Here is a 27,448-nt window from a genome sequence, read left to right on the forward strand (position 1 = left end):
TGTGCTTTTAATTTGCATTTCCTGAATGACTAAATGATGTTGAGCATATTTTCATGTTTTTTGACATCTACATATCTTCTTCTGCAAAGTCTTTGCAAGTATTTGGCCTCCTTTTTTGGTGTTTTTGTTGTGGTGTTTGGTTTATTTCCTTTCTGTTTTGTTTTATTTTTTTGAGACAGGGTCTTACTTTGTTGGGCAGGCTGGAGTGCAGGGCCATGAACATGGCTCACTGCAGCCTTGACCTCCCAGGCTCAAGCAGACCTCCCACCTCAGCCTCCCAAGTAGCTGGGGCTACAGGCCTGCATCACCATGCCTGGCTAATGTTTAATTTTTTTTTCTTTTGTAGAACTGGAGTCTCTTTATATTGCCCAGGCTGATCTTGAACTCCTGGGCTCAAGCAATCCTCCCACCTCAGCCTCTCAAAGTACTGGGATTACTGGCATGTACCACTGTGCCTGGCCAATTTATTTACTTTTGAGAATTGTTTACATATTCTGGATACAAGTCCTCTCTCAGATATATGATTTACAAATATTTTGTTCCCAAGGTTGTGGGTTGTCTTTTCGTTTTTAAACTCTTTCTAGGCAATGAGCTGGGACAATTCTATGGGTCATCTCTTCTGTTTCTTGTCCTGCAGGAATTATTGTCCTTTGTTGGCTGATACTCAGTTTCTTCAAGCCTATTGTTTCATATTTGTGTATACACACATACACACACACACACACGCATATATATGTATATATGAAACTTTTTCTAGGTCTTTCTAGAAAGTTCTTCTGATTGACAGGAGGTATAACCATTGCAAATGTCTAGGTTTTTCAAGAATGTAGGATTGTTTAGAATGGCCACTCTTTGAGACAGGAGGAAATTTATATAGCTTACCGCCACCCCCCTGCCCCCGCTCCCCACCATATACAACCATTATATGGGAAGTAAGTCATAATTTCTTCTAAGATTTATTGAGTTACTCTATGCTAAGTGCTCTTTTAAGTGCTCTACACATAGTAACTTATTTCATCCTCACAAAAACCCTGTGACTGAGGACAGTTCTAATCCCCTTTTACAGATAGGTTAACTGAAGCATGAAAAGTTTACATATATGGTCTCTAGATAGTAAGTGGCCTGGTTCTGGAGCCAAAGCCCTTACCACTCTCCGGTGCCACCTCCTGCCCTTTGTGAGGAGATTTCTTCCAAGTGAGTTTTATGTTCACAAGTCATAGATGACGCAGACAACCCGCATGTGTTGACCAGCACCCTGGCAAATACAAAGACAGGAAGATTTTGTCTTTTTCAGTGGGAGTGACAAGGCCCAGCATGTGAAACCTCATAGGATGGCAGCAAGTTTGTACATTTAAAATGGAAGATGCTGCTCTCTCTGGGCTAGATTGTCAGATTGTTTTCCGGTGCATATTGTACACACTTCTCTGGTGAGCTTATTTGGAGTTGAAGCTGATTGTAATTTCTGTGGAGAAACAGAAGAGACAATGATGCTTGGCTTAATGTGGCCTGGAGGCAAACCTAATTTTCACTGTCTTAGGTTTACATTTTTCATCAGATTCTGAGAGCAAAATCAAAGAGACAATCACAGTAGCAGTGAGGGGTGAGTTGCTCTCTTTATTGATCCTCGTGGGGTCAGAGGAGATCTGCACAGCTGAGAAGGCAGTCCATGAAGGTATTGCCAAAACTGTGGGATTTCTCTAGACTTCACTATTTTCCAACAAAAGCACAGCAGCACCCAGTAGTTGACCCTAAGCTCGAGTTGAGCTGGTAAGTTAACAGGAAAATATGAGAATGTGGGGCCTCCAAGAGAGGGGAAGCTACAGCTCCTCTCTAAATAGTCTCTCTTCCTCTTGTGCCCCATGGAAAACAGGAGAACCTCTGATCTGGACTGGACAAGTTCCTGGGCAGAGTCCCAGTCCTAGGGGGCTGGAACTTTTAAAGAGGTTGAACTTTGAGTGAACCACAAGAGACACTCTTCCTTCACTTGTCCAGAGGAGAAGAGAGTGTAAGGATTGCTCTCCGGGGAAGGAAGGGCCAACCAACTCCATTTTGTTACTGGAAAGGGGTCCTGATCCAGATCCCAAGGGAGCATTTCTTAGATTTTGTGCAAGAAAAAATTCAAGGCAAGTCCATAGAGTAAAATGAAAAAAAGTGTATTAAGAAAGTAAAGGATTAAAAGAATGGCTACCCCATTGGCAGAGCAGCCCCAAGGGCTGCTGGTTGTCCATTTCAATGGTTATTTTTTCATTATATGCTAAACAAGGGGTGGATTATTCATGCCTTCCCTTTTTAGACCATATAGGGTAACTTCCTGACATTGTCATGGTATTTGTAAACTGCCATGGCACTGGTGGGAGTGTAGCAACGAGGACCAGAGGTCACTCTTGTTGCCATCTTGGTTTAAATGGGTTTTGGCTGGCTTCTTTACTGCAATCTGTTTTATCAGCGAGGTGTTTATGACCTGTATCTTGTGTTGACCTCCTGTCTTGTCCTGTGACTTAGAATGCCCAACCTGGGAATGCAGCCCAGATGGTTTCAGCTTCATTTTCCCCAGCCCATACTCAAGATGGAGTTACTGTGGTTCAAACACCTCTGATAATTTCACTTTGGCTCTCCAGAGTGCACTCTGCCATCTTCCCTCCAATCCCACTACCCCAACACAAATACTTGTTGAACATGCTTGCTGGCTAGAATTGGATAAATGAGACTGGGATGGAGCTATTCTTTTCTAGAAGAAAGGCCAACCTTTTTGCATTTTTTTTTTTTTTTTTTTTTCCTATTTGGCCTTTCTTCCTTTGAGAGCTTTCTCCCCCATGGTTAGCATAAGCTCACCTGGAACATGCCTTGAAATGGCATTGCCTAGATCTATTAAGGCCTGAGTGTTCTGATTAAATTTAGTTCACTAAAATTCTACATTGCCCTAGATAATCATAAATGCTTCTTTACTTTGTTCTCTTCTGGTTGCATATATCTCCCTCTAAGATATTGCAGTTAGATGTGGCAGTTTGAGGAGAGATTTAGATGTTTGGGATTTGGTATTTCATCTTTCTCTTTCTGCTATATTTTGACATGATTTCAATTTACTGCTACAATGACTTTTTCTTGGTGACATAGCTTCCCAGGAGTCTCACAGCTACAGAGTGAAAACAAAGACTGGTCTGGCTCAGAATCTTCCAAAGCTTTACTGGTCTGTTAAAAGGGCATCCTGGAAGTAAGCAAAATGTCTCAAGGCCAGCTCAAAGCTCTATCAAAGGCTCATATAGATTATGCTCTGCTCAGTATTGTATAATGACCCTTTATGTAGCCAACACTTTATACTGTAAAAACCTAAATCTCATGACCTACCAGGAAGTGTGATTGCATCCACAATTTTCAATATCCAAAGGAGATGTTTGTGTCTAACAATTCTGGTTTGGGATCTTGTGTGTTCTTGAAATGTCCTGACCATTCTTTTTGCGTCAAGATGTTACTCATTTATGCGTGCCGCCAGACCTATTTTTCAGAATTATAGGTGCTCTGCATAGTACTCAGTATCAGTGGGTAAGAGCTGCTACAGATATGGGAAAACAAGGAATCCTAGTACTGACTATTTGACTTGGAGGTCATGTATTTTTTTTTAGTTGACTAGTCAAATCATGGCTCACAAAGCTATTGTATTTAGCCAGAACTCATTGGCCCAGAAAGTGTTTTCTTTTCAAATGTATTAACGTAACTTAAAAATCAGTGTCTTTTAATCCTTTAAAAATATAAAATAGAGGCTACTCTGGGCTGGCAGTTCTGTATTATAATGATTGGCTGCAGCTGAGAAAATACAGCTCATTCTATCTAGATGGGACTTATGTTTTCTAATTTGACGTAGTTACTCACCACCTCCTAAAGGTTCTAACAAATATGATATTAGGCTAAGATTAGATATAGCATAAAAATTCTTTTTTTTTTTTTTTTTTTTTGAGATGGAGTTTTGCTCTTGTTGCCCAGGCTGGAGTGCAGTGGCGTGATCTTGGCTCTCTGCAACCTCCGCCTCCCGAGTTCAAGCACTTCTCCTGCCTTAGCCTCCCGAGTAGCTGGGATTACAGGCGTGCGCCATCATGCCCGGCTAATCTTGTATTTTTCACAGAAATGTGGTTCACCCTGTTGGGCAGGCTGGTCTTGAATTCCCGACCTCAGGTGATCCACCTGCCTCGACCTCTCAAAGTGCTGGGATTACAGGTGTGAGCCACCACACCCAGCCAGGAATTCTTTTTAAAGGCAGTAGTAATTGACTTATAAGGAATCCAGTAGGGAGTGATGGGGTCTAGACAGACTAGAGAGGGCATGACATTCACCCAACCCACCTGGCCCTGTTGCAAACCCTAATCTGCCAATTCCCCAGTCACAGCTAGAAGTACTTCATATAAAAGGCAGAGCTAATTATCCAGTGATAAAAGCCCTGCCCTGGAAAACAAAGAAAAATGGGGCAAAGATCCACCTTAAGGTGGATGCTTAGTAGAGTTGCTCCCAGTTCCCCTGAGTTTTCCTAATTTAAGCCAACCTCCATATGAGTATTGTGGCTTCTTTGTGTAGAAGGCCCTGCTGGAGAATGGCCAAAACATTTGCTGCTCCATTTTCAGAAAGGTGTGGCATCTTTGTCAAAGTGAGCCCTCCAACCTCACTTCTTTTCAATATTAAAAGAATGAATTTTGTTTTTTTTCCATTAAAAAAGTAATGCATGCTTATTATGGAAAACTGGGAACTACATTAAAGTAAAAAGAAATTTAAAAATTACCAAGATTCACTAACACCGTTAGTACTTTGGGTAGTTTTCTTCCAGTCATTTAGTTACACATACACACATACACGAACGCATGCATGCATGCACAGATGCTCTCAACTTTTGATGGGTATTCCTCATGATAAACTCATTATATGTTGAAAATATTGTAAGTCGAAAATGCATTGAATACACCTAACCATCTGAGCATCACAGCTTAGCCCAGCCTACCTTAAACATGCTCAGAACACTTACATTAGCCTACAGTTGGGCAGAATTACCTATCGCAAAGCCATATTTTCTAATAAAGTGTTGAATGTCTTATGTGATTTATTGAAAACAGTACACTATAGAGAACAGAATTGGTTGTTTGCCTTTGAATTGGTTGGTTGTGCTTGTGATGGTGGTCCTGACTAGGACCTGTGGCTCCTGGCCGCTGCCCAGCATCATGAAACAGTATTGTACCACGTAAGGCTAGCCCAGGAAAAAGTCAAAATTCAAAGTACAGTTTCTACTGAACATGTATTACTTTCATACCCTTGTAAAGTCAAAGAGTCATAAATCAAACCACCATAAGTCAGGGACGATCTATGTACACACATTTGATACATATATACATTTATTATAGATTTATATATAATGATCCTATGATATTGGTAACATGACAAATACTGATTTTTTTCCTGAACACAGGCAAAATATATGCTTAGAAGTGATAGAAAATATAAAGAAATATAAATAAATCACTATAAATCAGATAGAGTCCCACCACCTAGTGTAACATACTTATTGATATATTTACTTATTCTTTTAGCTACACATTTTACCTACACACAATCCTGACTTTTAAGCATAGTATACGCCAGAATAATCACAGTCCTAGATGGAAGATAAATGGAAAGAGGGATTTGTGATAAATACAAGCTACTGCTAAGCAGTTTATTAGTCTACATTTAAAAAAATCAATGATTCAGATCGTTCAGTATAATTTTTTTTTTTTTTTTTTTGAGATGGAATCTCACTCCTTTGCCTGAGCTGGAGTGCAGTGGCAAGATCTCGGCTCACTGCAACCTTCACCCGCCAGGTTCAAGCAATTCTGCCTCAGCCTCCCGAGTAGCTGGGATTACAGGCGTGCACCACCACCCCTGGCTAATTTTTGTATTTTTAGTAGAGACAGGGTTTCACCTTGTTGGCCAGGCTGGTCTTGAACTTCTGACCTCAGGTGATTCGCCCGCCTCGGCCTCCCAAGGTGCTGGGATTATAGGCATGAGCCATCACACCCAGTCAGTATGATTTTTAAATAACCAGAAAATGACTCAGAATCCTTAAATGACCATTATGTTGCTCTCTGCAACTGAAATTTGAAGTCCACGCCTAAAGCTCTGATTTGGTGGATCTCTCAGCATGATACCACCCTGCTCCTCACTGGTCTCTCTGCCCTTCAACATGAACTTCATCAAATCCATATTCTATTTTTTTTTTTTTTTTTTTGAGACGGAGTCTTGCTCTGCCGCCCAGGCTGGAGTGCAGTGGCCGGCTCTCAGCTCACTGCAAGCTCCGCCTCCCGGGTTCACGCCATTCTCCTGTCTCAGCCTCCCGAGTAGCTGGGACTACAGGCGCCCGCCTCATCGCCCGGCTAGTTTTTTGTATTTTTTTAGTAGAGACGGGGTTTCACCGTATTAGCCAGGATGGTCTCGATCTCCTGACCTCGTGATCCGCCCGTCTCGGCCTCCCAAAGTGCTGGGATTACAGGCTTGAGCCACCGCGCCCGGCCAATCCATATTCTATAGGAGAGCTCTAGTCATTCTCTGAAGGGTAACCTTCATCTTGCTCCTATACATCCCATGGCCCCTCAGTGGCTTCTCCTTGTCCTTAGGATGTGGGCAAATTCCTTAGCAATGGGACACACGGTAGTTCTAACCTCGTAAGAGATGGTATGAGGATTCAGTGGATTAATAATGCCTGCAAAGTGCTTTGATGGTGCCGAGTGCACAGTTAGCATTGAGTGGGCACAGTTAGCTATCATTATTCCTCTCTTTCATCACCTTCATTCTTTCCCCATATAGTTGTAGGACAAGGCTACAGTAACCCTAGATTTGTATCATTAAGGTCCAATCCCTGAGAAGGAAGACATTTTCTCTATTTAAGTTTCTGTTTGGAATTTAAAGAAAAAGACTGTAGGTGGTCTGGCTTGAGCCATGTGCCTGCACTGGTGACTAAAGTGGGTTGGAGTCTGTTATCAAGAGGAGTGGGGGACATAGGATCATGGCTAGGATGACTGATGGAAGGCAAAGACCCAGATGTCCATTAATCTTGTGTCCTTTCTATCCTATCTTGTTCTCTCGTGAAGACTGTTCCTTGTTCGTAAAAGACTTCTCTTCTCTTCTCGTAGTCTATCAAGGAACTCATACAGTTCCTTAATCCTGTAATTGTATGCCCCTCCTTCAGGTCTTTAGCACAACATTCCGTCTTCCTCAATCTGGGGTATTTTGCACAGGTCCTTTGCCAGGTGTGTTTGCTTATATAACCATTATGCCAAGCAAGTAAACCCAAGTGTGTCGCCAGTAAGAAATTTCATTCCTTTTTCCCATTCCCTACTTTTCAGGTTATTGTTGGAAAATAGAAAGTCATTTTGGTAATTTCCCAGCCTAATAATAAGTAGTCCAAGACCACTGTAATATTAACAGCTTCCAAATGACTGTAAAACTAAAGCTTTTTCCAGCCCTCAACTCAGCGTTACTTTGGGCTGACCAGTGGTGGGGGGTTGGGGGGAATGGGCTTCTCTCTCTTTCCTCTGTTGGAGCTTCCCTTCCTCCCCCTGTGTTCACCAGGCTGCCTTTGGAGGCTGCACGAGATGTTATACTGCAGGAGAGTAACTGCAGAAGCAGACATCAGAATCTGGTTATCTTCCAGTAAGCACAACATTAAAGAACTTTACAAAAAATGTACAACAATTCCACTCTTTTTACTAATTCTTTTTTTTGGAAAATGTAGTTATTTCCCATAATCATGTGTTATTTATGTTAGCACATCATAGATTTATCATTCTTAATGTAAAATAAATTAATACATAAATTTTAAATGTTCTCTATTTTAATTTTCAGTATGATAATTGTATTTTGTTAAGTCCCACACAAATTGAAGCTCTTTGTGGTCCTCAATAACTTTTAAGGGTGTAAAGAATTCCTGAGACAAAGAAGTTTGAGAAACACTCTTGAAAGACTTTGGGTCTTAGGATATTGATGTGCCTATTTTACACTTTGTGGCTGTAACTCAAATGTGTAGATTTGTACTTGACTTCATTTCTCTGTAATGGTGGTCTTCTGCTGTTGTGAACTCTGAGATATGCAGTCTTTGGAGAGAGCCTTTAAATTCCTAGCCAGGGTACTTGTCTTCTGGGTATCACTTAGGAGCTCTGGAAGTCTGGGGTTGAGTGAAGGACCGTCTCTCTGTCCTGACAGACAGTAGTCCTGTCTCACTGCTGTTTCCATGCTTCCATCACTGTCCTGATGGCATGAAACATTCATTAGGAATTTACTTTCCTAAGATCTAGGCAGGAAGCCAGGCAGAAATGTGTTCTATCCTCAGATTCTCCAATCTATCTGGAGGATTTGATTGTCCACTTTCCCCACTCCCTCTTTCCCTACCAGCCCACCCCATAGTGGGTGATCAGGGTCAGGACATCTCAGGGATTCACATATCTTGCTTTCTTTCTCCCTTCTTTGATTCTACCTGAGGTTCTTCCCCAGTGCAGGAGGATATTTCTCTTTGCCTTGTGTAGCTAGGACATGCTTTTCCACCACATCCTATATGCTGTCTACTCTGTGGCTTATTGTAAAAACTCAAGCTTTCCAAGCTTGGCTCATTGATACTAAAAGGTCAGCTTTCGTTGTCAGAGAAAACACTTTCTCTTTCTACTATAAGTCTCTTGCAATTATGAGACAATTTTTGCCCTGTGGCCTTGAAAAAAAGTCTATTTTGAAAGTCAAGGTTGAACAAAGACTTCTTCCTCTGGTGGCTATCTACCTTTTCCCTGAGGGCAGAGTAGATGGAGGGTGACTGTTGTTTGGAGTAGTGAGGAAAAGACTATGGCAAAAGGAAAGGGGGGTGGATGGAAACCACCACAACTTAAAATCATTACATGTTGCAGGAGAATATCTTGATGCGATTCCACGGAATCTACTGTTAGCATTTCATATCCACTGTCCTCTCTGGAGCCCTGAGGTTGGAACTGAAGAACAGATGATCTGTTTATGGGATACTTTCTCAACACTTCATAGATGTCTTATCATAAAGAGGTTGTTCAGTGTACATGCTCCCACACCACTGGCTTCATATATAATAAGCCGGCTGCAGAAAAGTTTCACCTGCCTTAAAAAATAACACTTTGGTGGTTTTACCATGGTGATAGGGAAGGGGACCTTTGTCTACATAAATTCCCAATCTTTTGCTCTAAACTCAACACGGTGACTCTGGTAGTCATTGGTGCTGCTCACTGAATATTTTCCATTATCCTGCAATATGGTAGAATCACACTGCTTGGTTCCCCTTTGGTGGGGTAGGTCCATGTGGCCAGATTCGTACAAGAAAATGTGAGTAGAAGTGGTATGTGCCACTCTGGGCTGCCATTTAATTGTCCTTGTGGGACCCCCCTAGAGTTCTCTTTTTTCTCTGCCATGGTGTTGGTAACATTGCTGATAGAGGCTGCTCCCCTATTTCTGGGCTTTTGAGTAAGGATGAGGAAGTACCACAGAGGTCCTCGCTGATCTACAACAGAGGGGGAGTGAAAAATCATCCTTTGGTATCTTAAGGAGATTTGGGAGTTATTTATCACTATAGCAGGATCCACCCTATCCTCCCGTGACTCCGTCTCCTGGACTACCAAGAAGATTGGGACCCTCTGGGAAAACCACTGTTGGGCAGCCCTTTCTCCTCATCTCATAGTGGCTGCCATCTTGCCTTCCTGAGAAGCTTCCTCATCTCATAGTGGCTGCCATCTTGCCTTCCCGTGAAGCCTCACTGGAGCAGCCCTGCCCACTCTGTCCTCCTCCTGTGCCTGAGGAAATAGATCTTGTTGTGTATCCCCATCCTTATCCTTGTTCTCCTTTGTCTTTAAATTTTGACTCTCTGGTTTGGGGAATCTTTAAAGATTCATCTTTATGATGCTGTCCAGTAGCCACATAATTTCTCTTCTATGAAACTTTTTTTTTTTTTTTTGCAATGGAGTCTCACTCTGTTGCCCAGGCTGGAGTGCCATGGCGAGATCTTAGCTCACTGCAAGCTCTGCCTCCTGGGCTCAGGCGACTCTCCTGCCTCAGCCTCCCGAGTAGCTGGGACTACAGACACGCGCCACCACACCCGGCTAGTTTTTGTATTTTTATTAGAGACAGGGTTTCATCATGTTGGCCAGGATGGTCTCCATCCCTTGACCTCGTGATCCTCCCATTTTGGCCTCCTAAAGTGCTGGGATTACAGGCTGAGCCACCCGTGCCTAGTCTTCTATTGAACTTTTTGAGTTTATGCACCCTACCTCAGCTTTCTCCTCATTTCCCAAATGCTTAATCCTCTGTACACTCATTTTTGTTCTAATCTTGTCACTGAAGCTGGTTGCCTAAAATCATCAGGCTGCATAGACCAAGGCTACTCTGATCTCCAGAGTTTGATTCTTTATTTTTGTCATAGGGTTATACAATTTCAAAACTGAAAAAAAAAAAAAGGCAAAATGGTGTGCTTCTTAAGCGTTAATGTGCATAGAGTCACCTAAGGATCTTGTTAAAATGCACATTCCAGGGCCCCACCCCCAGAGATTCTGATTCAGAAAGTCTGGGGTGGGCACTGGGAATCTGTATTGCAAGGAGCTCGCAGGGAACGCTGATATTGCTGCTGTAGGGACGGCACTTTGAGTAGCACTGGATTAGATGACAATTTTTAGTTTGATCTAAGTCTAAAATAAAGATAATATATGCACCCCCTGCCTTATGTAGCAGAGGAGATCTTCTCCATGATTGCCGTGATGAACCAGTAAGAGTAGCTCTTCTAAATGCTCCAGGAAAGAAGCATTAAGGTACACACACTTGGGAATAAGGGCAAAAGCCTTAGTATACTACCTTTGCCACACATCTCCAGAACTTGGATAGAGGTTGGAGGCAAAAAAATTTCTCTCTTCTTTGTGGAGAGTGCTGGTTCTGCAACACACGTTCTAATGGCTCTATTTCTAATGGCAAAACACTGTAAAATGATGAACTGTTGAGAACTTTCCATGAAAATGTATTATTTGAAATTTCTTTGAAAGGCAGTTTGTAGATTTTGGGAAATCACAAAAAAGTCAAACAAAAGAGACAGTTTTCTGAGGACCTTGTTCTTCCTCTCATTCAATATTTTTGCTTCCTCTATAGCCATTTGTTGACACAAGGGTAGACCATGCTGACAACTGGAAAGATACTATGTCATAAGTGGTGGCTCCAGCTAAGGGTTTTCTCCTTCTTCACATCCACTCTACCCTTCCGCCATGATCCACACCAGCTAAGTTCACCAATTCCTTGTAAAATCTTGGCAAAGTCACCAAAGCAGAGACTAAGCTGAGACACATTTTAAAGACTGCCTGGTCTGGGCCGGGCGCCCAGGCTGGAGTGCAGTGGCCGGATCTCAGCTCACTGCAAGCTCCACCTCCCGGGTTTACGCCATTCTCCTGCCTCAGCCTCCCGAGTAGCTGGGACTACAGGCGCCTGCCACCTCGCCCGGCTAGTTTTTTGTATTTTTTAGTAGAGACAGGGTTTCACCGTGTTAGCAAGGATGGTCTCGATCTCCTGACCTCGTGATCCGCCCGTCTCGGCCTCCCAAAGTGCTGGGGTTACAGGCTTGAGCCACCGCGCCCGGCCAGTAAACCTATTTTCTAAATTAAAGCAATTCTCCTTATTCTACTCTCAATATTTGACTTGACATTCTTAAATTAAAAAAAAAAAAATTATTGACCAGGCGCGGTGGCTCACGCCTGTAATCCCAGCACTTTGAGAGGCCGAGGCGGGCGGATCACGAGGTTAGGAGATCGAGACCATCCTGGCTAACACGGTGAAACCCCGCCTCTATTAAAAATACAAAAAATTAGCCAGGCGCGATGGCGGGCCCCTGTAGTCCCAGCTACTCGGGAGGCTAAGGCAGGAGAATGGCATGAACCCGGGAGGTGGAGCTTGTAGTGAGCCAAGATCTCACCACTGCACTCCAGCCTGGGTGACAGAGGGAGACTCCTCAAAAAGAAAAAAAAAAAAGACTGCCTGGTCTGGACTACTCATTTTGTTTTAAATGAGAATATTGAGATTTGAAGAGGAGAAATAGGTTTTTCCAGATCATACAACAAAAGTTTGGCCGAGCCAGTACAAGAAACAAGGTCCCCTCACTTCCAGTCCAGTACTCTTCAACTGCATCCTGTTTTGATAGGGATGGGAAAGTTAAGATGGACAGGGCTGAGGAAGATAGCAGGATGGGTGCTTCACAAGCTCTTTCAGCTACCTAGAAGCCCAGATACAATGTGAGTATTGTTTTGTGATAATTAAGTGATAAAATGTCAGACACTGGAAAGATCTTGAGTCTATCGAATTCTCCAGTGGTTACAGATGAGAAACCAAGGCCCAGAGATGACATTGGCCAGCACATCCAGCACATAAAAATCATTGATTCCCTTATTCTGGTACTTTCAAGGCACCCCTTTTCCAGCCTCTGCTCCCAAACCCTTTCTCGGTTTTCCATTCGTAACATTTGTAGCCCAAACAGTGAGTGTCCTAGGTCTTCTTAGATCCTTGAAGGAAATCTTTCTTGCTACTCCCTAGAGGTTTTGAGCTTCATTCTCATGCTAAACCAGAGAGGAGAAAGAGGAAAATTAGTGTCCAAAGTAACACTGCAGGTGGAAAGCTGTCCAAAACTCCTAGAATCTCAGCTTCCAACATGAGTTTTTTGTTGGCCTTGGCTTATTAATGATGGTGTATTAAAACCTCATTCATTCAGATCTCACCGATTTGGAATTAGTGACAGTTGTGGTCAGGGTCTGAATGGAGGTTTACCTTTGAGGACCAAAGAGAAAAAGCTGAACAAATTGTTAAGAATATTTAAAGGGAGATATTTAGCCTATTTAAGAAAATAGTCTTTTAAAGTATTTTAGAAGCACCACTAAAGCATATTGAGAGCATTCTGATCCACAACTCTTGACCATTTTAATTTTAGTCACATGTTATTCTTACATATTCAATAAGGAATATTTCCTGAGAGTTTCTATTAGGGAACATGTTTTAGTGTAATTTAGTCATTATGTTTAAGCATTATAATTAAATTACACTTCACTAAAAAAATTCCCCAATTCAGAATTTGGGTTTTTTTGAGGGGGATGGGAGTTCTTTCCAATAATGGATATAGATTAATGAGTCTTTCTTGTACTTGTAATATGTGTATGTGTGTGTGTGTATACTTGCTATGAGTCATAATAGGTTAGACACTGTAACTTACATGTAATTGCACTGCGATAGTGATTGTTGTAATGAGTAAATACATTTCAGAGTATGTGTGGTTATGGGTTATAATGTACAATAATAAACAGGTTTGTAACTTTGTCCTAGGTAATGAATGTCAATGACAGGAGAGAATGAGAGGATTTTTGGGAATAAGTCCAGTGCCTTCAATGAGAAGGATTTTATTTACAAGGGAGTTGGGGAGTTGGCAAGAGAGTGTGACTGACTATGGATTCTAGGAACTGTGGAAGTGCTGAAGTTGGATGTTTAGACAACTGTCCTGTTTGGCAATACTTTGTTTGCTGAACCTGAGCCCACTGGTATTGAGGTTCTGGTGAAAATTCAGAAACAGAAAACAGATGACTTTAACAGCAAAAGTGAACATGTGCCAAAGAAATAATATTAAAAACATGTCCGGAAAAAGAGAGTCTTCAACAAAACTCCAAATCTAAATCAATTTTCATGGTGCAATTTGATTCTCTGGGTTAAATGGCCTGGATACTTAACTGGCTGTACTCCAGTTACCCATGGTAACTACAAGAACTAAAAGATCAGACTAAGACCTAATGTCCAAGAATATTAAATAGTTCTGGGCTAAATGAGGATGGATAAGGAGCCAGAACTTCTATTAGGTTGGTGCAAAAGTATTTGAGGTTTCTGCCTTTACTTTTAATGGCAAAAACTTTTAATTATAAAATAAAGCTGTTTCAACTTTTAATGGCAAAAACCTCAATTACTTTTACACCAACCTAATAATTCTACTTTGAATTAGTATACGTTGTCCATTGACACTTGTCCGAGGCCTGTCTTCCCACATTCCTCATAGTATTCATTGTAGAAAGCATTATTGTGGTTTAATTGGTAACCATAATAGTCACCCATTGCAAGTATAAACTTTTGTGATTTTTAGTAAATTTATGCAGTTGTACAACCATCAGCACAATCCAGTATTTAAAACACTCTTTTCACCCTCACAGTTCTCTAGCTCCTATTTGCAGTTAATCTTTGCTTCTGCCCCCAACTCCAATGACCTTCTGCACTCTTTCTTGCTTTTTAATTACTTTTGGTTTTGACTCTGTAAAAGTCAGCACCTGGCTACTTAAGGAGACACACGTTATGTTGAAACGGCTTTATTTTTTAATCCATAAATATCTGTTACTGACAAAAGTGGAAAAATCCTTAAGACTAAATCTTACTAAAGTGTATTTGTTTACAGTACATGTAGAATGTGCTTTGACAGGTAAGTAGAACGATGAGATTTGTACAGAGAAGCAGTTACTAGAGCACTGCTCACCATGAAGCTTACGTATGAGTAACGAAGAAACTGCAAAGATACAGATAGAAAGGTACTTTTCATCAGTGCTACCATATAATAAACATGAAATTCATAAATTGGGCTAATGCATAAAAATGTTCATTAATCCCCCCTTAGGAAATTGTGTCCCCAAACTAAAAATATTACAGTAAGAATTGCTTTTTATTAGAGAATTTCAAGAATTCTTTACTACAAAATGTCTAGTTGAGTTATAGAACTAGAGGAATATTTGCCACTATGAAGCCAATGAACGAGTCCTCCCATGGCGTGGCATTCAGGGGTCACTGCAGGGTGGGCAGCAAAGTTGAGCAGGGTCTTCTCCTCCCTCAGGAGGGAGAGCATTAAGGAAACACACAGCCACAGCATTTCTCTGACTGATGGAAGGTTAATGTGTTTCCTGATTTACAAGATGGGTTTGATGATAACAAACTTGGACTCTCCATTCTTGCTTCATAAGCCTTCACCGGGAGGACGGTAATGTCATGAGGAAGGGCTAGAAAGGTACTAGGAGGGGGTGAGTGCCCCTTCCTAGGAGCCCAAATAGTGAGTGATGCCTTCTCCTCCAGTTGAAATGGAGCCTCAGTGTCCAGACTTGGTCTTCAGGATGCACATTCCAGAGTGGGATATCATGACGTTCATTACCACACAAGAGCCTATGCACATGTCCCTCTGCAGCTTGAAATGAATTTCCCAGCTGCCCTCAAGTACAAACTTCATGCCTTTGTGGGCAAACCTCCAGACCTTTCTCTCCAGCCAGCTCCCTCTCTGAAATTGGAACCGCCTCCCTCCAGCTATAAGGACCGTATCCAAAATGGAAACTCCAAACTCAGAATTCCCCAGAATTCCACAGCCACTTAGGATGGTTTAGGTGTGTCTCTACAAGAGGGCTTCCACGGCACACAGTTGGTGACCTATTGAATGGTTAGGCCCTTAAACTTCAGGTACGAGGGCATCCCTGGGTGGCCAAGCCCATCAGGTCCACCCCAGGCTCTAATGAGGAGTGCGGTCCAGGACATCTGAGGACATCACTGTGGGGCAGGCGTTGTGGGATGTGTGCAGTTCGGTGGAGGTGGGGAGGAACGGGGATAGCAGGTGCTGGCAGGGAATGAAAGCCCTATAATGTAAGAGCTGGATGAAACTTCAGAGCTCATCTAGTCAAAGCCCCTCATTTTACAGATGGGGAAACTGAGGCACTGAGTGGGGAACATGACTCCCCCTCGGAGACAAAGCCAGGGCTGGAAGCTGTGTCTCCAGAGCCTCAGCCCTGTGCTTTTTTTTCTCCTAGAGTATGCTGCCTTCCAAAATCAAATATAGAGCCCAGGAAGACATGTCCTTCATATTGAATTTGCCATTAAAATGCTGCATTTATAAAAAATAACATTTGAACCCTGAAAAATACTTCATTAAAACACAATGCGCTTTCTTGAAAATACTCCAGAGCAAAATTTCCCAGATTTGGAGAGGATGACAGGAAATGTATGTGGGAGGTAACATGCCAGCTTTTCTCAGGGCAGGCCTCTTCTGGAGTCCAAGTGATTGGCAGCCCTTTCATTTTTAACTTGGGTTAGGTGCACAGTTGCTTGTGGAAGGAATATGAGGGTGGAGGCTGGTGACAGACAAGGTATCGCTGAAGAAAATGGACTGAGTTTGATGGCAGGGATGTTGGCGTGGATATTCCTTCATGCTTGGAGACTCAGGAGGCCCTCAAGTCTTTGTGGACAAAGGCGGATAGGTGACATACACAAGCAGGAAGGGGGCAGGTGTTTTGGAGCAGTGGCTGAGAACCCTCAAGGATAGGAGTCTTTGGCCAGAGCAGGAGCTTCTGGGCTAACATCAGGCTGGGTTGGGAGCTTCAGGGGACTTGCTAGCGTCAGGAACCAAACTGACCATGACAGGCCATGACATCTCAAACCCAGAGCTCCATTCCCTTTCTCCCAGAGCTCAGACGGGGAAAGCCCTTGGCTCCGTGCACTGGGGTATCAACTCACAGGGGCAGGAGATAAAGGATACACCAATGAGGCAAATAGAAGACCTGAAGAATGTCTTATTCTTTCATTGTTTTCATTGAGAGCTGTGATTTTTTGAGCTGGAGATTATAGGAAGACCAGGGAAAAGAAATTAGGAATGGAGGAAGATAGAAGGAGGAAGAGGGAGATGAGAGGAAGGAATGAGTGACCTGGCATGGAAATCTGGGTTTTTCCGGAAATCAGGAGTTTCTGGAAGTGAGAGTGGAAAGAGGGGAGGAGAAATGTGAATTGGGGGCAAGGTTGGAACTTTCTAAGAGGCAGATGCGTGGCCCAAGACACTCCCAAGACACTGGGGAGCCCTGAGGGCAGAAGCCCGGTTAGGAGGTGAAGGAATTCTTGGCAAAGGCTTTTTGATTCAGGAAGGCATGGAGCCAGGAGCCAGGAGCCTGGAGCAAGACAGGGAAGGTGGAGGTGCAGGAGGGATTGTGAGAGCTTCAATGCCATCAGAGGCCAAGGAGACCAGGCAGAACTTTCAGGGCAGGAGGGAACCTGTGCAGATTCCAGTGCATTCCTGTTAGAGCAATAGAGATGTGAAAGAATTAATAAAACAAGGAGAGGGAAATCTTGGGATTTACACTTCCTTTGTGAGGTGGAGGAGGCTTTTACTGTAGGGGTAGATGGTACTTCTATGTATGATAGAGGCCACCAGCCTGCTTGGGCTAGAAATCATGGCATCTAGGTTCTAGCCCCAGAAGCCTCTTTTATCTGCTACGTGAACTTGCCTAGTGATGTGGCTTTGCTTGTTCCATAAAGATGGATGGGACAGCTGAATAAATGGGATACCTCTGTGTCCCAGTTATGACATAGTTTTTGGGATTTTGAAATGAGGGACTGAATTGGAGCAAGTTTGTAGACCTATCTCTATTTCTTTTTTCTTCCCTCCTTCCCTCCTATCCTCCCTCTCTCCCTCCCTCCATTGTTTGCTTCTAGACCCAAAGGTGAAGCAGAAGAAATCCTTGAAAAGAAGTAACCATTGCAGTAGAATTTTCCAACCCAACTGACATTAGAGACTTTCACCCAGACAATGGTAAGGCTGGGATGAGAAATGTCTTGGAATCAACCCGTCAACAACCCCTGAGACAGACAGAAACCCTGTCAGAGACAGGGCTTGGGGAGAAGTCGGGAAAAGTGTCACCCTGCGGGCTGCAGAACTTGGTGCTGAGAAGCTTTGACACTGGAGATGGGATCAGCTTTCTGGTTTGGTGTGTACCTGCATGTAGACACCAGGGAGGGGCATTCTCAGCCACTCAGGTCCTTTCCCCTCACCACCAGCATCCTGCCTTCAAGGGACGGCCACAGATTAGAGGATTCAAAGGTGCTGGGCTCGGGCCCAGCTGGGAACCACCTGCTGTATTCAGACTTACTTCTTCCTTTCCAACCCTCTTAGCCTCACCTTCTGGAACAAACTCTTATAAACCCCTGGGGACCAGCCCTTAAGAAGGTTTATGTGTCTGTGGGGAGGAAAGCGGAGAGGGTAGTCCTTGGCCTACCAAGGGTTACCAGGAATGCGTCCCCAGTGTGGGGCTGAGGGTGGCTTTCACAACCCCCAACCTCCATCCCCCTAAGACCCATGTGATGGTTTCCTGTTCCTGTTGGGAAGCACACCCTGGGGAGGGGAGATGGAGATGAGAGCTTTGGAACTCTTGAAATCAGTGAAACAGTCCATTGCTTTCTCTGTGGTTTGTGGACTTGGTTAGATTAAAAATCTCCAGGGCTGACACCGAGAAATTCTCCTTCTACACTTGCCTTTTTAAAGGGCCATGAGGGCAGAATTGAGGGCAGGTAAAACCCCTTTTATAAGGGTACTGCTGTTGGATCTGACTGTTTTACGGATCACACCTTCACCCAGTAGTCTGGAGTTGATTCCCCTAGCCCCAACCCAGTGGGTGCCCTGGCCCTGAGAATGAGGGAACCCCTTCTTTCCCCCACCAGGCTCTCTGGTCTTGGGGGAGCGGATGCTGCTGAATTCACTGTCAGCTCCCCAGGAGGAAGTCACATCATGCCCACCCCCAGGCTGGAGGTGGGGAAGAGGCTGAGGTGGGCGGGCAGTAGTGGCCCCCCCAACAAAGCTGAGGACCATGGTCTACCAGGTGCCCCAGTGCCTGCAGAAAGGGACGATGCTGTGGGTACCTGCCCAGTTAGCCCCTAGGCCAGTCGCCTGGAGGACCATTGTTTGCTTTTGCTAATAGGTCTTTGTCCTTTTGATCCAGAGGAGGCACAGATCTGAAGAAGGAACAGCCAGGAGGAATGAAGTTGCAGGGAGGATGTGGGGGAAGGGGAGACAGGCAGTAGGAGTGAGCTCTGAACTGAGCAGGTAGACAGAGATGGAGAAGGAAGGAGAGACGGACAGGGTGCAGGACAACCACCTCTCATCCTCCTTGTCTGGGGGCTGAAGAGCTGCTCTCTAGAAACCTCTGCCTGGGTCCTGCCAGAGGTGCATGTGTGAACAGGTGGAGCCCTGCAGGATGCGAATGTTGAGCCCGAGACCCTGCACATCACAGTGGCCCTCCCCACCCTGGCTCTCTGGCCACCGCAGGTGCCTCCTGGGAGCAGAGCAGGGATGGAGAAGGCGGCCTGAGTGGCAGTCATGGTCAGGTCTAGAAGCCTGGAGGGAGTGTGGAGATGATCGGGTGTCTGGGAGGGCCAGCACCCCATCGCTACTCCCCTCTGGGACGGCTACAGCCAAAACCCCAGAGAACTCAAGGGTGAAATCCTCAGGGCCAGGGGAGGAGCACAGCCCCCCAAAACGACAGGCCCAGGGTCCTTATGGGCGGGCAGTCAGCTGGAAGGGGGCGGAGTTTCCACCAATGGGGAGGCAGCTGAAGGAAGGGAACCCCTCTGGGTCCTGGGGTTGAGGGGAGGGGGCGCAGGGCCAGGGTTGGGCCCTCAGGGGTCAGCAAAGGAAGGGCCACTCAGTGGGGACCAGAGAGTTCCAGCAGGCAAGAAAAAAATCATTATTGTGCTTATGGACACAGCAGCTCCCTGGCTCTGAGAGAGCGAGCAGGCAGTTTTTAGGCACTAGAAGATTTCTGTGATGCGGTTCTAGGTAAATGAATGAGACCGAGTAGCCTATTCGGTCAGCCCACTGATTGGACCCGCTGGCCCCTTCAAACCCAGACAGCTTCGGACCATGGTCAAGCAGGGGTCTCTTTGCTGACAGAACCTGCAGCTGAGTCCCCCGGATGGGGAGAAGGAGGCGCGGGATGGAAAGGGAGTTCGGGCGAAGGTGGTTGGGGGTGAGAATGGGGCCTGGCCCCCTCCTCACTCCCCGTTGACTCTTCTGGAGGAGCAAGGGCGATTGCTCTTGGTCCTGGATCTAAGCGTATTGAACCAGGCCATCGGGGCTCTGTCCCCGGGGGTATGGCTTTTTGGGCAAAGGTGGCCCACCCCCACTTCCTACAGAGGGGACGAGGGAAGGGAGAGTGGCAAGGCTAGAAGCTCTGCTCCCGGCCCCTCCTGGCCCCTGCTCTGCTCTGCCACGCCCAGCAGCCCCAGCCCTGCCCCGCCGGTCACACGGTCACTTCGGTCTTGCTGGCTGTGTAGCAGGTGTGGTGGCCCGGGATGTAGTGCAGCTGCTCCACTGTGTTGTGTCTGCGTGAGGCAAAGGCATGACGCTTGGCTGCCGTCTGGCTCTGGCCCAGGGTGGCGTACGAGTTATTGGAGGCACTGGGATGAGAGTGCATCTTGCTCATGCGGTAGCGGTCCAGCACGGGTGTGGACACAAAGACGTCCGTGTGCGAGATGGCCCTGGACAGCGACTGCTCGGGAAAGGTCGTCCGCTCCGGGGACAGCAGCGGGTCCTGGGAGTGCAGGCGCTCCGTGGAGAGCAGCTGCTCGTCGGACAGGATGCGGTCGTAGGGCATGCTGAACTCATCTGCCAGGCCTCGATCCGGGGACAGGACCCTGTCCTGGGACATGGCCCGGATGGGCCGGCGGGGTCGTTCCCGTGGCAACGGCTTCTGTTGGGACATCTGGATGACATTGAGGGGGAGGGTGCCGCGGGCAGCCAGGTCAGGCAGGTGCCGCCGCCTCATGTAATACTCATCAGCCTCCTTGTCGGCTGCAGGGGAGAGACAGAGTGAGAGAAAGCAACTGGGGTGACCCTGCAGCCAGGACGCAGATAGAACCCTGCACCCCTCCTGCTCCATCACAGACCTGTCAATCTTCAGGGATAATACAGTCAAACTTCTTTAGTTATGTATTAGGACTTGGAAGCTCAGACAGGTGAAGGGTGTATTTTCCCACTGACTGTGCACACCATTCTCTGGGGTCTTGTTAAATGCAGATTCTAATTCAGTGGGTCTGAGGTGGGCCCAAGAGTTTGCATCTCTAACCAGCTCCCAGGCAATGCTAAAAGTGTCTGGTACATGGACCACCTTGAGGAGGGATATGTTAAGGGACTTCCTCAGAATCCCCAGCATGTTCAGGGCAAAGTTGATGGCAAGCTCAAGTCCCTGAACTCCCCCTGGTCCTGGGCCGTATCTACCACACCATGGTCCTGAAACAGAATGGCCATCTGTTTTACTAAAACATCCAAATAGCAGCTCCAGAAGCTTTCTGTTGAGGTCCAGAGCCAGCCTCCTGCTAGAATAAAGTAAGGAGCTCAGACTAGGAAAGACTTGTGAAAATGTTTAACTGGTACCTTAGGAACATCATAACACCTTCTCTGTAGTAACAGGCAATGCACAGAAAGCCAATGCATGGGACTCCAGTCCCCACACAGCCACATAATCAGCCTACACACGCTCCACCTGTGCCCGTAACGCAAGCGGGTTGGAGTAATCTTAGATGTGTGCCTCATTTAGATGCTCCACCTTCCTCCCTATCCAGCAGGCCCTCCTAAGCTCACACTGCTCTCTGTACCCTTGAATTTGCCCAGAACTTGCATGCTACACAGACACCTACTTGAACTTGCAGGTTATACATAAACCTGCATTGCTCCTCCTACACATGGCCTTCTAGATCTCTGCAAAAGTGTGGGAATTCTGCCTGCTCTTCAGTTGACGCAGCGGGATCGCTGACGGGTATCCTTCCTCCTGAGCCAAATTTCATCACCTCGGGATGATTCCTCAGGTTATCAGACAGTCCCATCTCTAGCTAGAGACTCTGCGTTTCACTATGGAAGTGGCTGATGTGGACTGAGGCTGCACTGCTGTCAGGGTAGATTACCCTGAAGCTTTCAAGCAAATGTTCACCCCTTGAGGCTCCTACTGCCATTGGGTGGTCATCAAAAGAGACACATGGGAAAATGGGAGGAGAAGGTCCAAGGCCAGAAAGCCAGGGAGGAAGAGCTGTCCTTTAGGGAACTTTTTTTGGACATTTTTGTATCTTCAACCCATTGATGCCCAGAGTCTCCCCGGACTCCAGAGGCAGAGCTGGCATCACTGGATAAACTGGATTGGACTGATGAAATGGGGTGTATGCATGGGAGGTGAAGGATCTCAGGTCCTCAAGACACTGTTGGCTGGGTTGGAGAGGGAGCTGGTTTGTGGTTCTCTGGGAAAGGTCTCAGAGAAAGCTCTGGCCGTTGCTAGCCTCTATCCAGTAGAGGGTATACAGAAAGGAAGGCCCATGGTTTGAAGAAGGCAGATGTGTGCGGGACTGGGGGAAGGCTTTCTCCTGCAGTTAAACTGGTGCATGAGTTGGAGGGCTGTCTCCTATGGAGATGTGAATCTGAGGATTCCATGGCCTTCTTTCTATGTATGGGAAGGATGGACTCGGTCCATAAGGAACAAAAACTAAGAGCTTGTCTATTCTCTTCTCCCATCCTGCAACTCCTTCTTTATTCTTGGGATTCGACAGCTGTACTGTGGGGTATGGGGCAAGAGAGTGTGGCATAGGAAGATATCTTGGAGCCCCAGAGACAGACCTCAACTTGCGGGAAATTCGACTTACTTAGCCTCTTCAGAGATGAATACTTGCTGGGGTTGGTCTTTACTGCAGACTCGTAGGATGGGGGCAGGTGGGCCAAGTTCTGGAAAGAGCGGGAGAAGGAGAGGTCATAGGGCTCGGTGGCTGATGTCAGGATGTTGTTCATCCGTGGCTTCTCTGCAAGAAAAGGGAGGGGTGTTTTGTGTTAATGAGGACCATATCTGTGGCAGGCAAAGGGGACAGCTATAGGATTTATTCCCCTGCTTTCTGCCTCACCCCTGATTCGAGTCCCCATCTGCTTTCCTGGACCTCCTCTGTGCTTGGACATAGCTTGGTGATACTGTTGACTCAGTTTCCCTCATGCTCAGTTACAGTTGTCAATAAGCCTAGGGGCAGATGCTGTTTTAGCCACCACCAAGAGATTTTACCGTTCTGTGAATGGGAGACTCGACTCTTGAGTCTGCGGAGGGAATTCTCTCTCCCAGTACATCTCTGGGTTATCTGCTGAAAACGTAAGCCTGATGGAGCTGAGGAGCATCATAAAAATCATCTACTTCTGTATAAAAGTGCTGTCCTTTTCCTAATAGCTTTAGGCAAACCTAGCTCTCAGACTTAGAAAAATCTGAGTTGGAGGACATGGGGTGACTTCTGTGATTTATGTACCCATAGAAGAAGTGGGTCCTGGACTCAGCTCCACTGAGACCGAACTCATGCTCCGTCCATGGCATCCTTGCACAGCTCATGTAGCCCCTTTTCCCCTCTCCAAGCTCTGCACCTGACAAGCCACAGTGAGTCACAGAGCTATTTTATCTTACTCTGATTCCTTTCTCTGAAGCCCCCCTTAGCCATCTCTAAGCTGCTGGAGGAAAGAACCTAGACAAAAATGCATAGCATGTCATCCCCACTTTCTTCTTCCTTCCCCTGAGTTAGAGCATTGAGATGCAAGAATCTGAAGAGACGGAAAGGAGTGTTGTTCAATGCCAGACCTGGGGAAAAGAATGGAAGGAAAAGTGGAAGAAAAGGTGAAAGGGAGATGAGAGGGTGGCTGATGGGAGCACAGTGCAGTGTGTGCTGAGCTCAGGGCCAGATGAGTGACACGGGAAAGGAGAGGGGGCATGCAGGGCTGGTGAGGGAGGCAGTGAGGATGGGAGGACAGAAAGAGCTGGAGATCCTGGGGAAGAAGACCAGCATGCCTCAGTGCTTCATGGACTTGAGGAGGAGAAGCCACAATAAGAAGTCAATGAGTGGCTGCCATGGGAAATTGGGGTACCATTCCTAGAAAAGAGGCAGTTGGGCAGCTATAGTCTCGCTGTGTCATTCCTCAATCCTCTTTGGTTTGGGACACCTCAAGGCCAAAGAAGTTCTGAGAGGGGCAGGCTGTAACTTTAGACGAATGTGCAGGAGGACTGCCACACCTCTTGGCAAAGAGAATGCAGAACCATGGAAAGCATGAATTCTGTGGACTGTGTGAGAGGTGGGAGAGAGAGAAGCCCTCCTAGGCATTGTCCAAGGGCAGCCCCAAGCACCGGGGACTCCTGGCCTCCCTATCCCTTCCTGCCTTCATTGTCCCCCCCAACACTGGGGACTGAGCCAGGAAAGCTCAGCCAGTGAGCTGGTGTTCATGCCAGCTCAGGACATATGTGAGGGGATGAGGGGTGCTCTACATCCCCATCAGAACATGCTGTACAGAAAGAGCCTCCCTGGCATGCATCGGGACAGATGCCAGGAAGTGGAGTGAGCAGGAACTTGGGAGTGCTGCTCCTCAGAGGGGGTAATAGCCACTCATCTCTCAGCACTTGCCTCTTCACTTTGGCCATGCTGGAGAAGAAGGAACCTCCTTCTGCCTCTTGGCATTATGCTCTCAACAAGGCATCACTCAGCTCACCCACTTCCAAATGCAATCTTTCTGGATACTCTTGTTCTGCCACTGTGTTCCAGAACATACCCCTGAGCCAAGGCCAGCTCTCTCTTGCCTTCTGCCTTCATGAGATCACCGTTGCACAATCTCCCTCCTATGACAATGCCTGCTTTACTCTTCTCTATGAAATTCCCCCCTCACTCAAGACGTTTTGCTGTGCCAATGTCCCATCTTTTTAGCCTACAGTATCTGTTCTTTAAGCCTGTATTGCTCTTCTAGTCAGTTCCACCCAGTTTAGTATCTAACTGATCTCTAATAATTTGACTTGAGTTGGGATTGTGGATCTCCAAATATTGCAATCTCCTTGACAGCAGGGCTTTGCTTTCCAATTCTTTTGATTCCTTCATAGTGCTTGGCCCAGAATAAGGATCCAATTAATGCTCTTTGTAGAGAACTAATTAAGTAGACTCAGGCCCCCTCCTCTCTTGAAAGTCACTCTGCCAGTTCCTGGGAAAGAAGGGAACATCCAAGAAAGCAATGCAGAGAAAACTCTACTCCCACTACATTGTGAGCTGCTCAAGGGCAGGGACCGGGTCTCATCAACTCCCATCTCCCTGCACTGGTTGGAAAAGAGAATACAGGAAGAGAAGGAGGGAAGAATGGCTCCTACTGTTGTATTCAGGAGTCTGCTTGTGTTGGCTCCTTCTGGGGAAAAATCAGCTCAGTAGTTGTTCTTTCAGAGTGTGACTGAGCAAGTGGGAGCTCTCCTTGCATGCCTTTTCTGGCTCTTCTTTTGGCTGCTTAATTACTGTGGGCATCCCCCAGGCTTCCTGCCTTTGCCTTCTGCACTGCTCTTTCAGTGCAGAGTGGCCCCACTCCTGAGGCTTCTGTTACTGCCTCCAAAGCTTCACTCCCATCTTCAGCTCTAACCTTCCTCCAGACTTCACGTCTTCATTCCTGCCTGTTGAATATTTTTTCTTGCAAACTCCAGGTGTGCAGATCCAAACTCACTGACAACTCCATCCCCTATACATACTGGCAGTTTTTCTGATTCCTTCAATTGTGTTAATAAAACCCTCATTTTTCTAATCAATGTCATCATTGGCTCTCATCAGCCATATTCAGTTAGTAAGGAAGTTTCTCTAATTCTTTCTTCAAAAGGTTTCATATCTCAACCGTCCTTTCTTTTCCCACTGTCAGCATCACCACTGGTATCAACCTCTTTTCACTGATCTCCCCAGTTTCTCCCAGTGCTAACTTTTTAGATCTCACAACCTGATAAATCTGATCGTACATGACAGCGGTAGGTCTCTCTACCAGGTGGCCTGTAGGATTTATCATTGTTTTGAGTTTCTCTCTCACTAAAAGCTTAATGATGTTTTCACTCTTTCACAGCAAAGAGATAAACATGACTGATAGTTCACAATTTACATGGCTGTCTTATGTTCTATCAAGTCTTGAGCAGGTGCCAAACATAGGTTTTTTCTGTTCAGCTGTGATCTGGTGGGAGGATATTATAACCTAAGAGGGAAACATGGTTTTATAACCCTTGGGCACTATGCTAACACTCCTCCACTCAACAATTTTCAGCCTCTTTTTTTTCTGCCAAGAGGCTGAAGCCCAAATCAGTTTTGAGTTTTATCAAATCTTAATTAGTTTGGGGAGGATCAATACAGTTTAACCAAGTCTCATGTCCTTCGTAAATGACATCACAGATAGCTTTGAGCAAAGGAGGGTGTTGCACTCCTTGCTGTGGACATATGGAATTTGTGACTCGAAGAAGTGATACAAGTGGTAAGTAGAAATGGGTCTGTGGCAAGTAGAAATGGGTCTAGCCCCTTTCTGTTTATGTCAAGGGATCATTCTGATATCAGAGACAGAAACACCAAGGGGAAAATAGGCTACAAGTGAGATAAGAGCATTGTGGCCCTGGAGGAGGGTGGGCCCGTGGCTCCTTGCACCTCCTTAGCTTCAGTGAGTTATTGACCATGTGTGTGAAGCCCTGATAGGCATCCGTCCTTAGAATGGTGCTACTCGAAATGAGGAGGAAATGCAGAGTGCTCTCAATCATCTCTCACCATGTGGCGGGATCTGGGTAGCACTGCTCAAAATCGGATGGCTATATTGATGATCACCTGAAAATCATAGAAAAGAAATTTTTAAAGAAGAGTTCAGGCATTCCACCGTCTCTCCAACATAACAGTATCTCTCTTTACCTCTAATGTGCTTCTCTGATTTAAAGGAAGCACTTCTAAGAAAGGCAGAGGTCATTGTATGAGGCTCCAAGAAACGTCCCCTGCTGTTTCTGTCTCTCTCCTTCTGCAACAGGGCTTCCTCTGTCACCATGGTGACCCACCCACATCTCTGGAGGAGGCCAACCAGCCATAGAGGCTTTGTAGGGATGGGTGGAGGAGGAGAAGAATGGAGAGTAGGGAGTGTTTGGCAGGCATGCATGCATGTGTGCATGCATAGGGTGGGGGAATTAAGCAGGGGAAGCAGATTTCTTTGAGTGGTGGGTATTAGGGTGTGTTTAACCAAAATGAGGGTGCCCTGACTTAAGGTGCTTCCCCTTTACAGGACTTTGATTTGTCCCTAGGCCTTTATACAGGAGGGTCTGGATGCACCCTGAGATGCAGCAAGATGACCTGAGCTGTCTACTGCCTGAGATCAGCAGTCCTGGATTCTAGGCTCTGTCCTGCCTTTAAATGACACAGCCTAATAGTTCAAAAGCATTTCCTTTATTAATAATATTCCACTTAGATGGAATAATCCACACAATTAACACAGTTACAGTTGCCAAAGCCTGAAGTTCAAGGCGTTCCAAAAGCTTTTACAATTGTTGGAATGAAAATGTGGCTGACCACTACAGTGCACTCCGGCATTCTATGATTGCTTCAGCTGAACATTATGTTCTTGTTTTTCATTGTTGCGTGTATCTGATTTCAACCAAAGCAAAGGGAAGAGGAGGCATGAGGGCCCTTGCTTTAGTTTACCTAACCGCAGATGACAGCCCTGTCCTTCTTGCAGTCTAGAATTTTCATTTCCTTACATCTTGTGATTGAAGCCTTCTTCCCTGCCCTTGGCCTTATACTCTGGCTAGTCATTCCATAGCTCCTACACTATATTCCATTT

At 45.8% G+C, this 27,448-nt stretch overlaps 1 protein-coding gene across 1 annotated transcript; it reads right to left on the bottom strand.

Annotated features, from left to right (window-relative positions):
- Nucleotides 1–14,359: 14,359 nt before the first annotated feature.
- LOC117067684 (protein shisa-6) lies at nt 14,360–26,445 on the bottom strand. Its single transcript, XM_033184528.1, has 3 exons — nt 26,395–26,445; nt 22,483–22,635; nt 14,360–20,647 (listed from the first exon to the last, which is right to left on the bottom strand). The coding sequence occupies exons 2-3, from the start codon at nt 22,622–22,624 to the stop codon at nt 20,097–20,099; spliced, it is 693 nt and encodes a 230-aa protein (XP_033040419.1). The 5' UTR covers nt 22,625–22,635; nt 26,395–26,445; the 3' UTR covers nt 14,360–20,096.
- Between the last annotated feature and the right edge of the window lie 1,003 nt (nt 26,446–27,448).

This window comes from Trachypithecus francoisi, unplaced genomic scaffold, assembly GCF_009764315.1.
Source record: "Trachypithecus francoisi isolate TF-2019V2 unplaced genomic scaffold, Tfra_2.0 Lachesis_group20, whole genome shotgun sequence".
NCBI classification, from domain to species: domain Eukaryota; kingdom Metazoa; phylum Chordata; class Mammalia; order Primates; family Cercopithecidae; genus Trachypithecus; species Trachypithecus francoisi.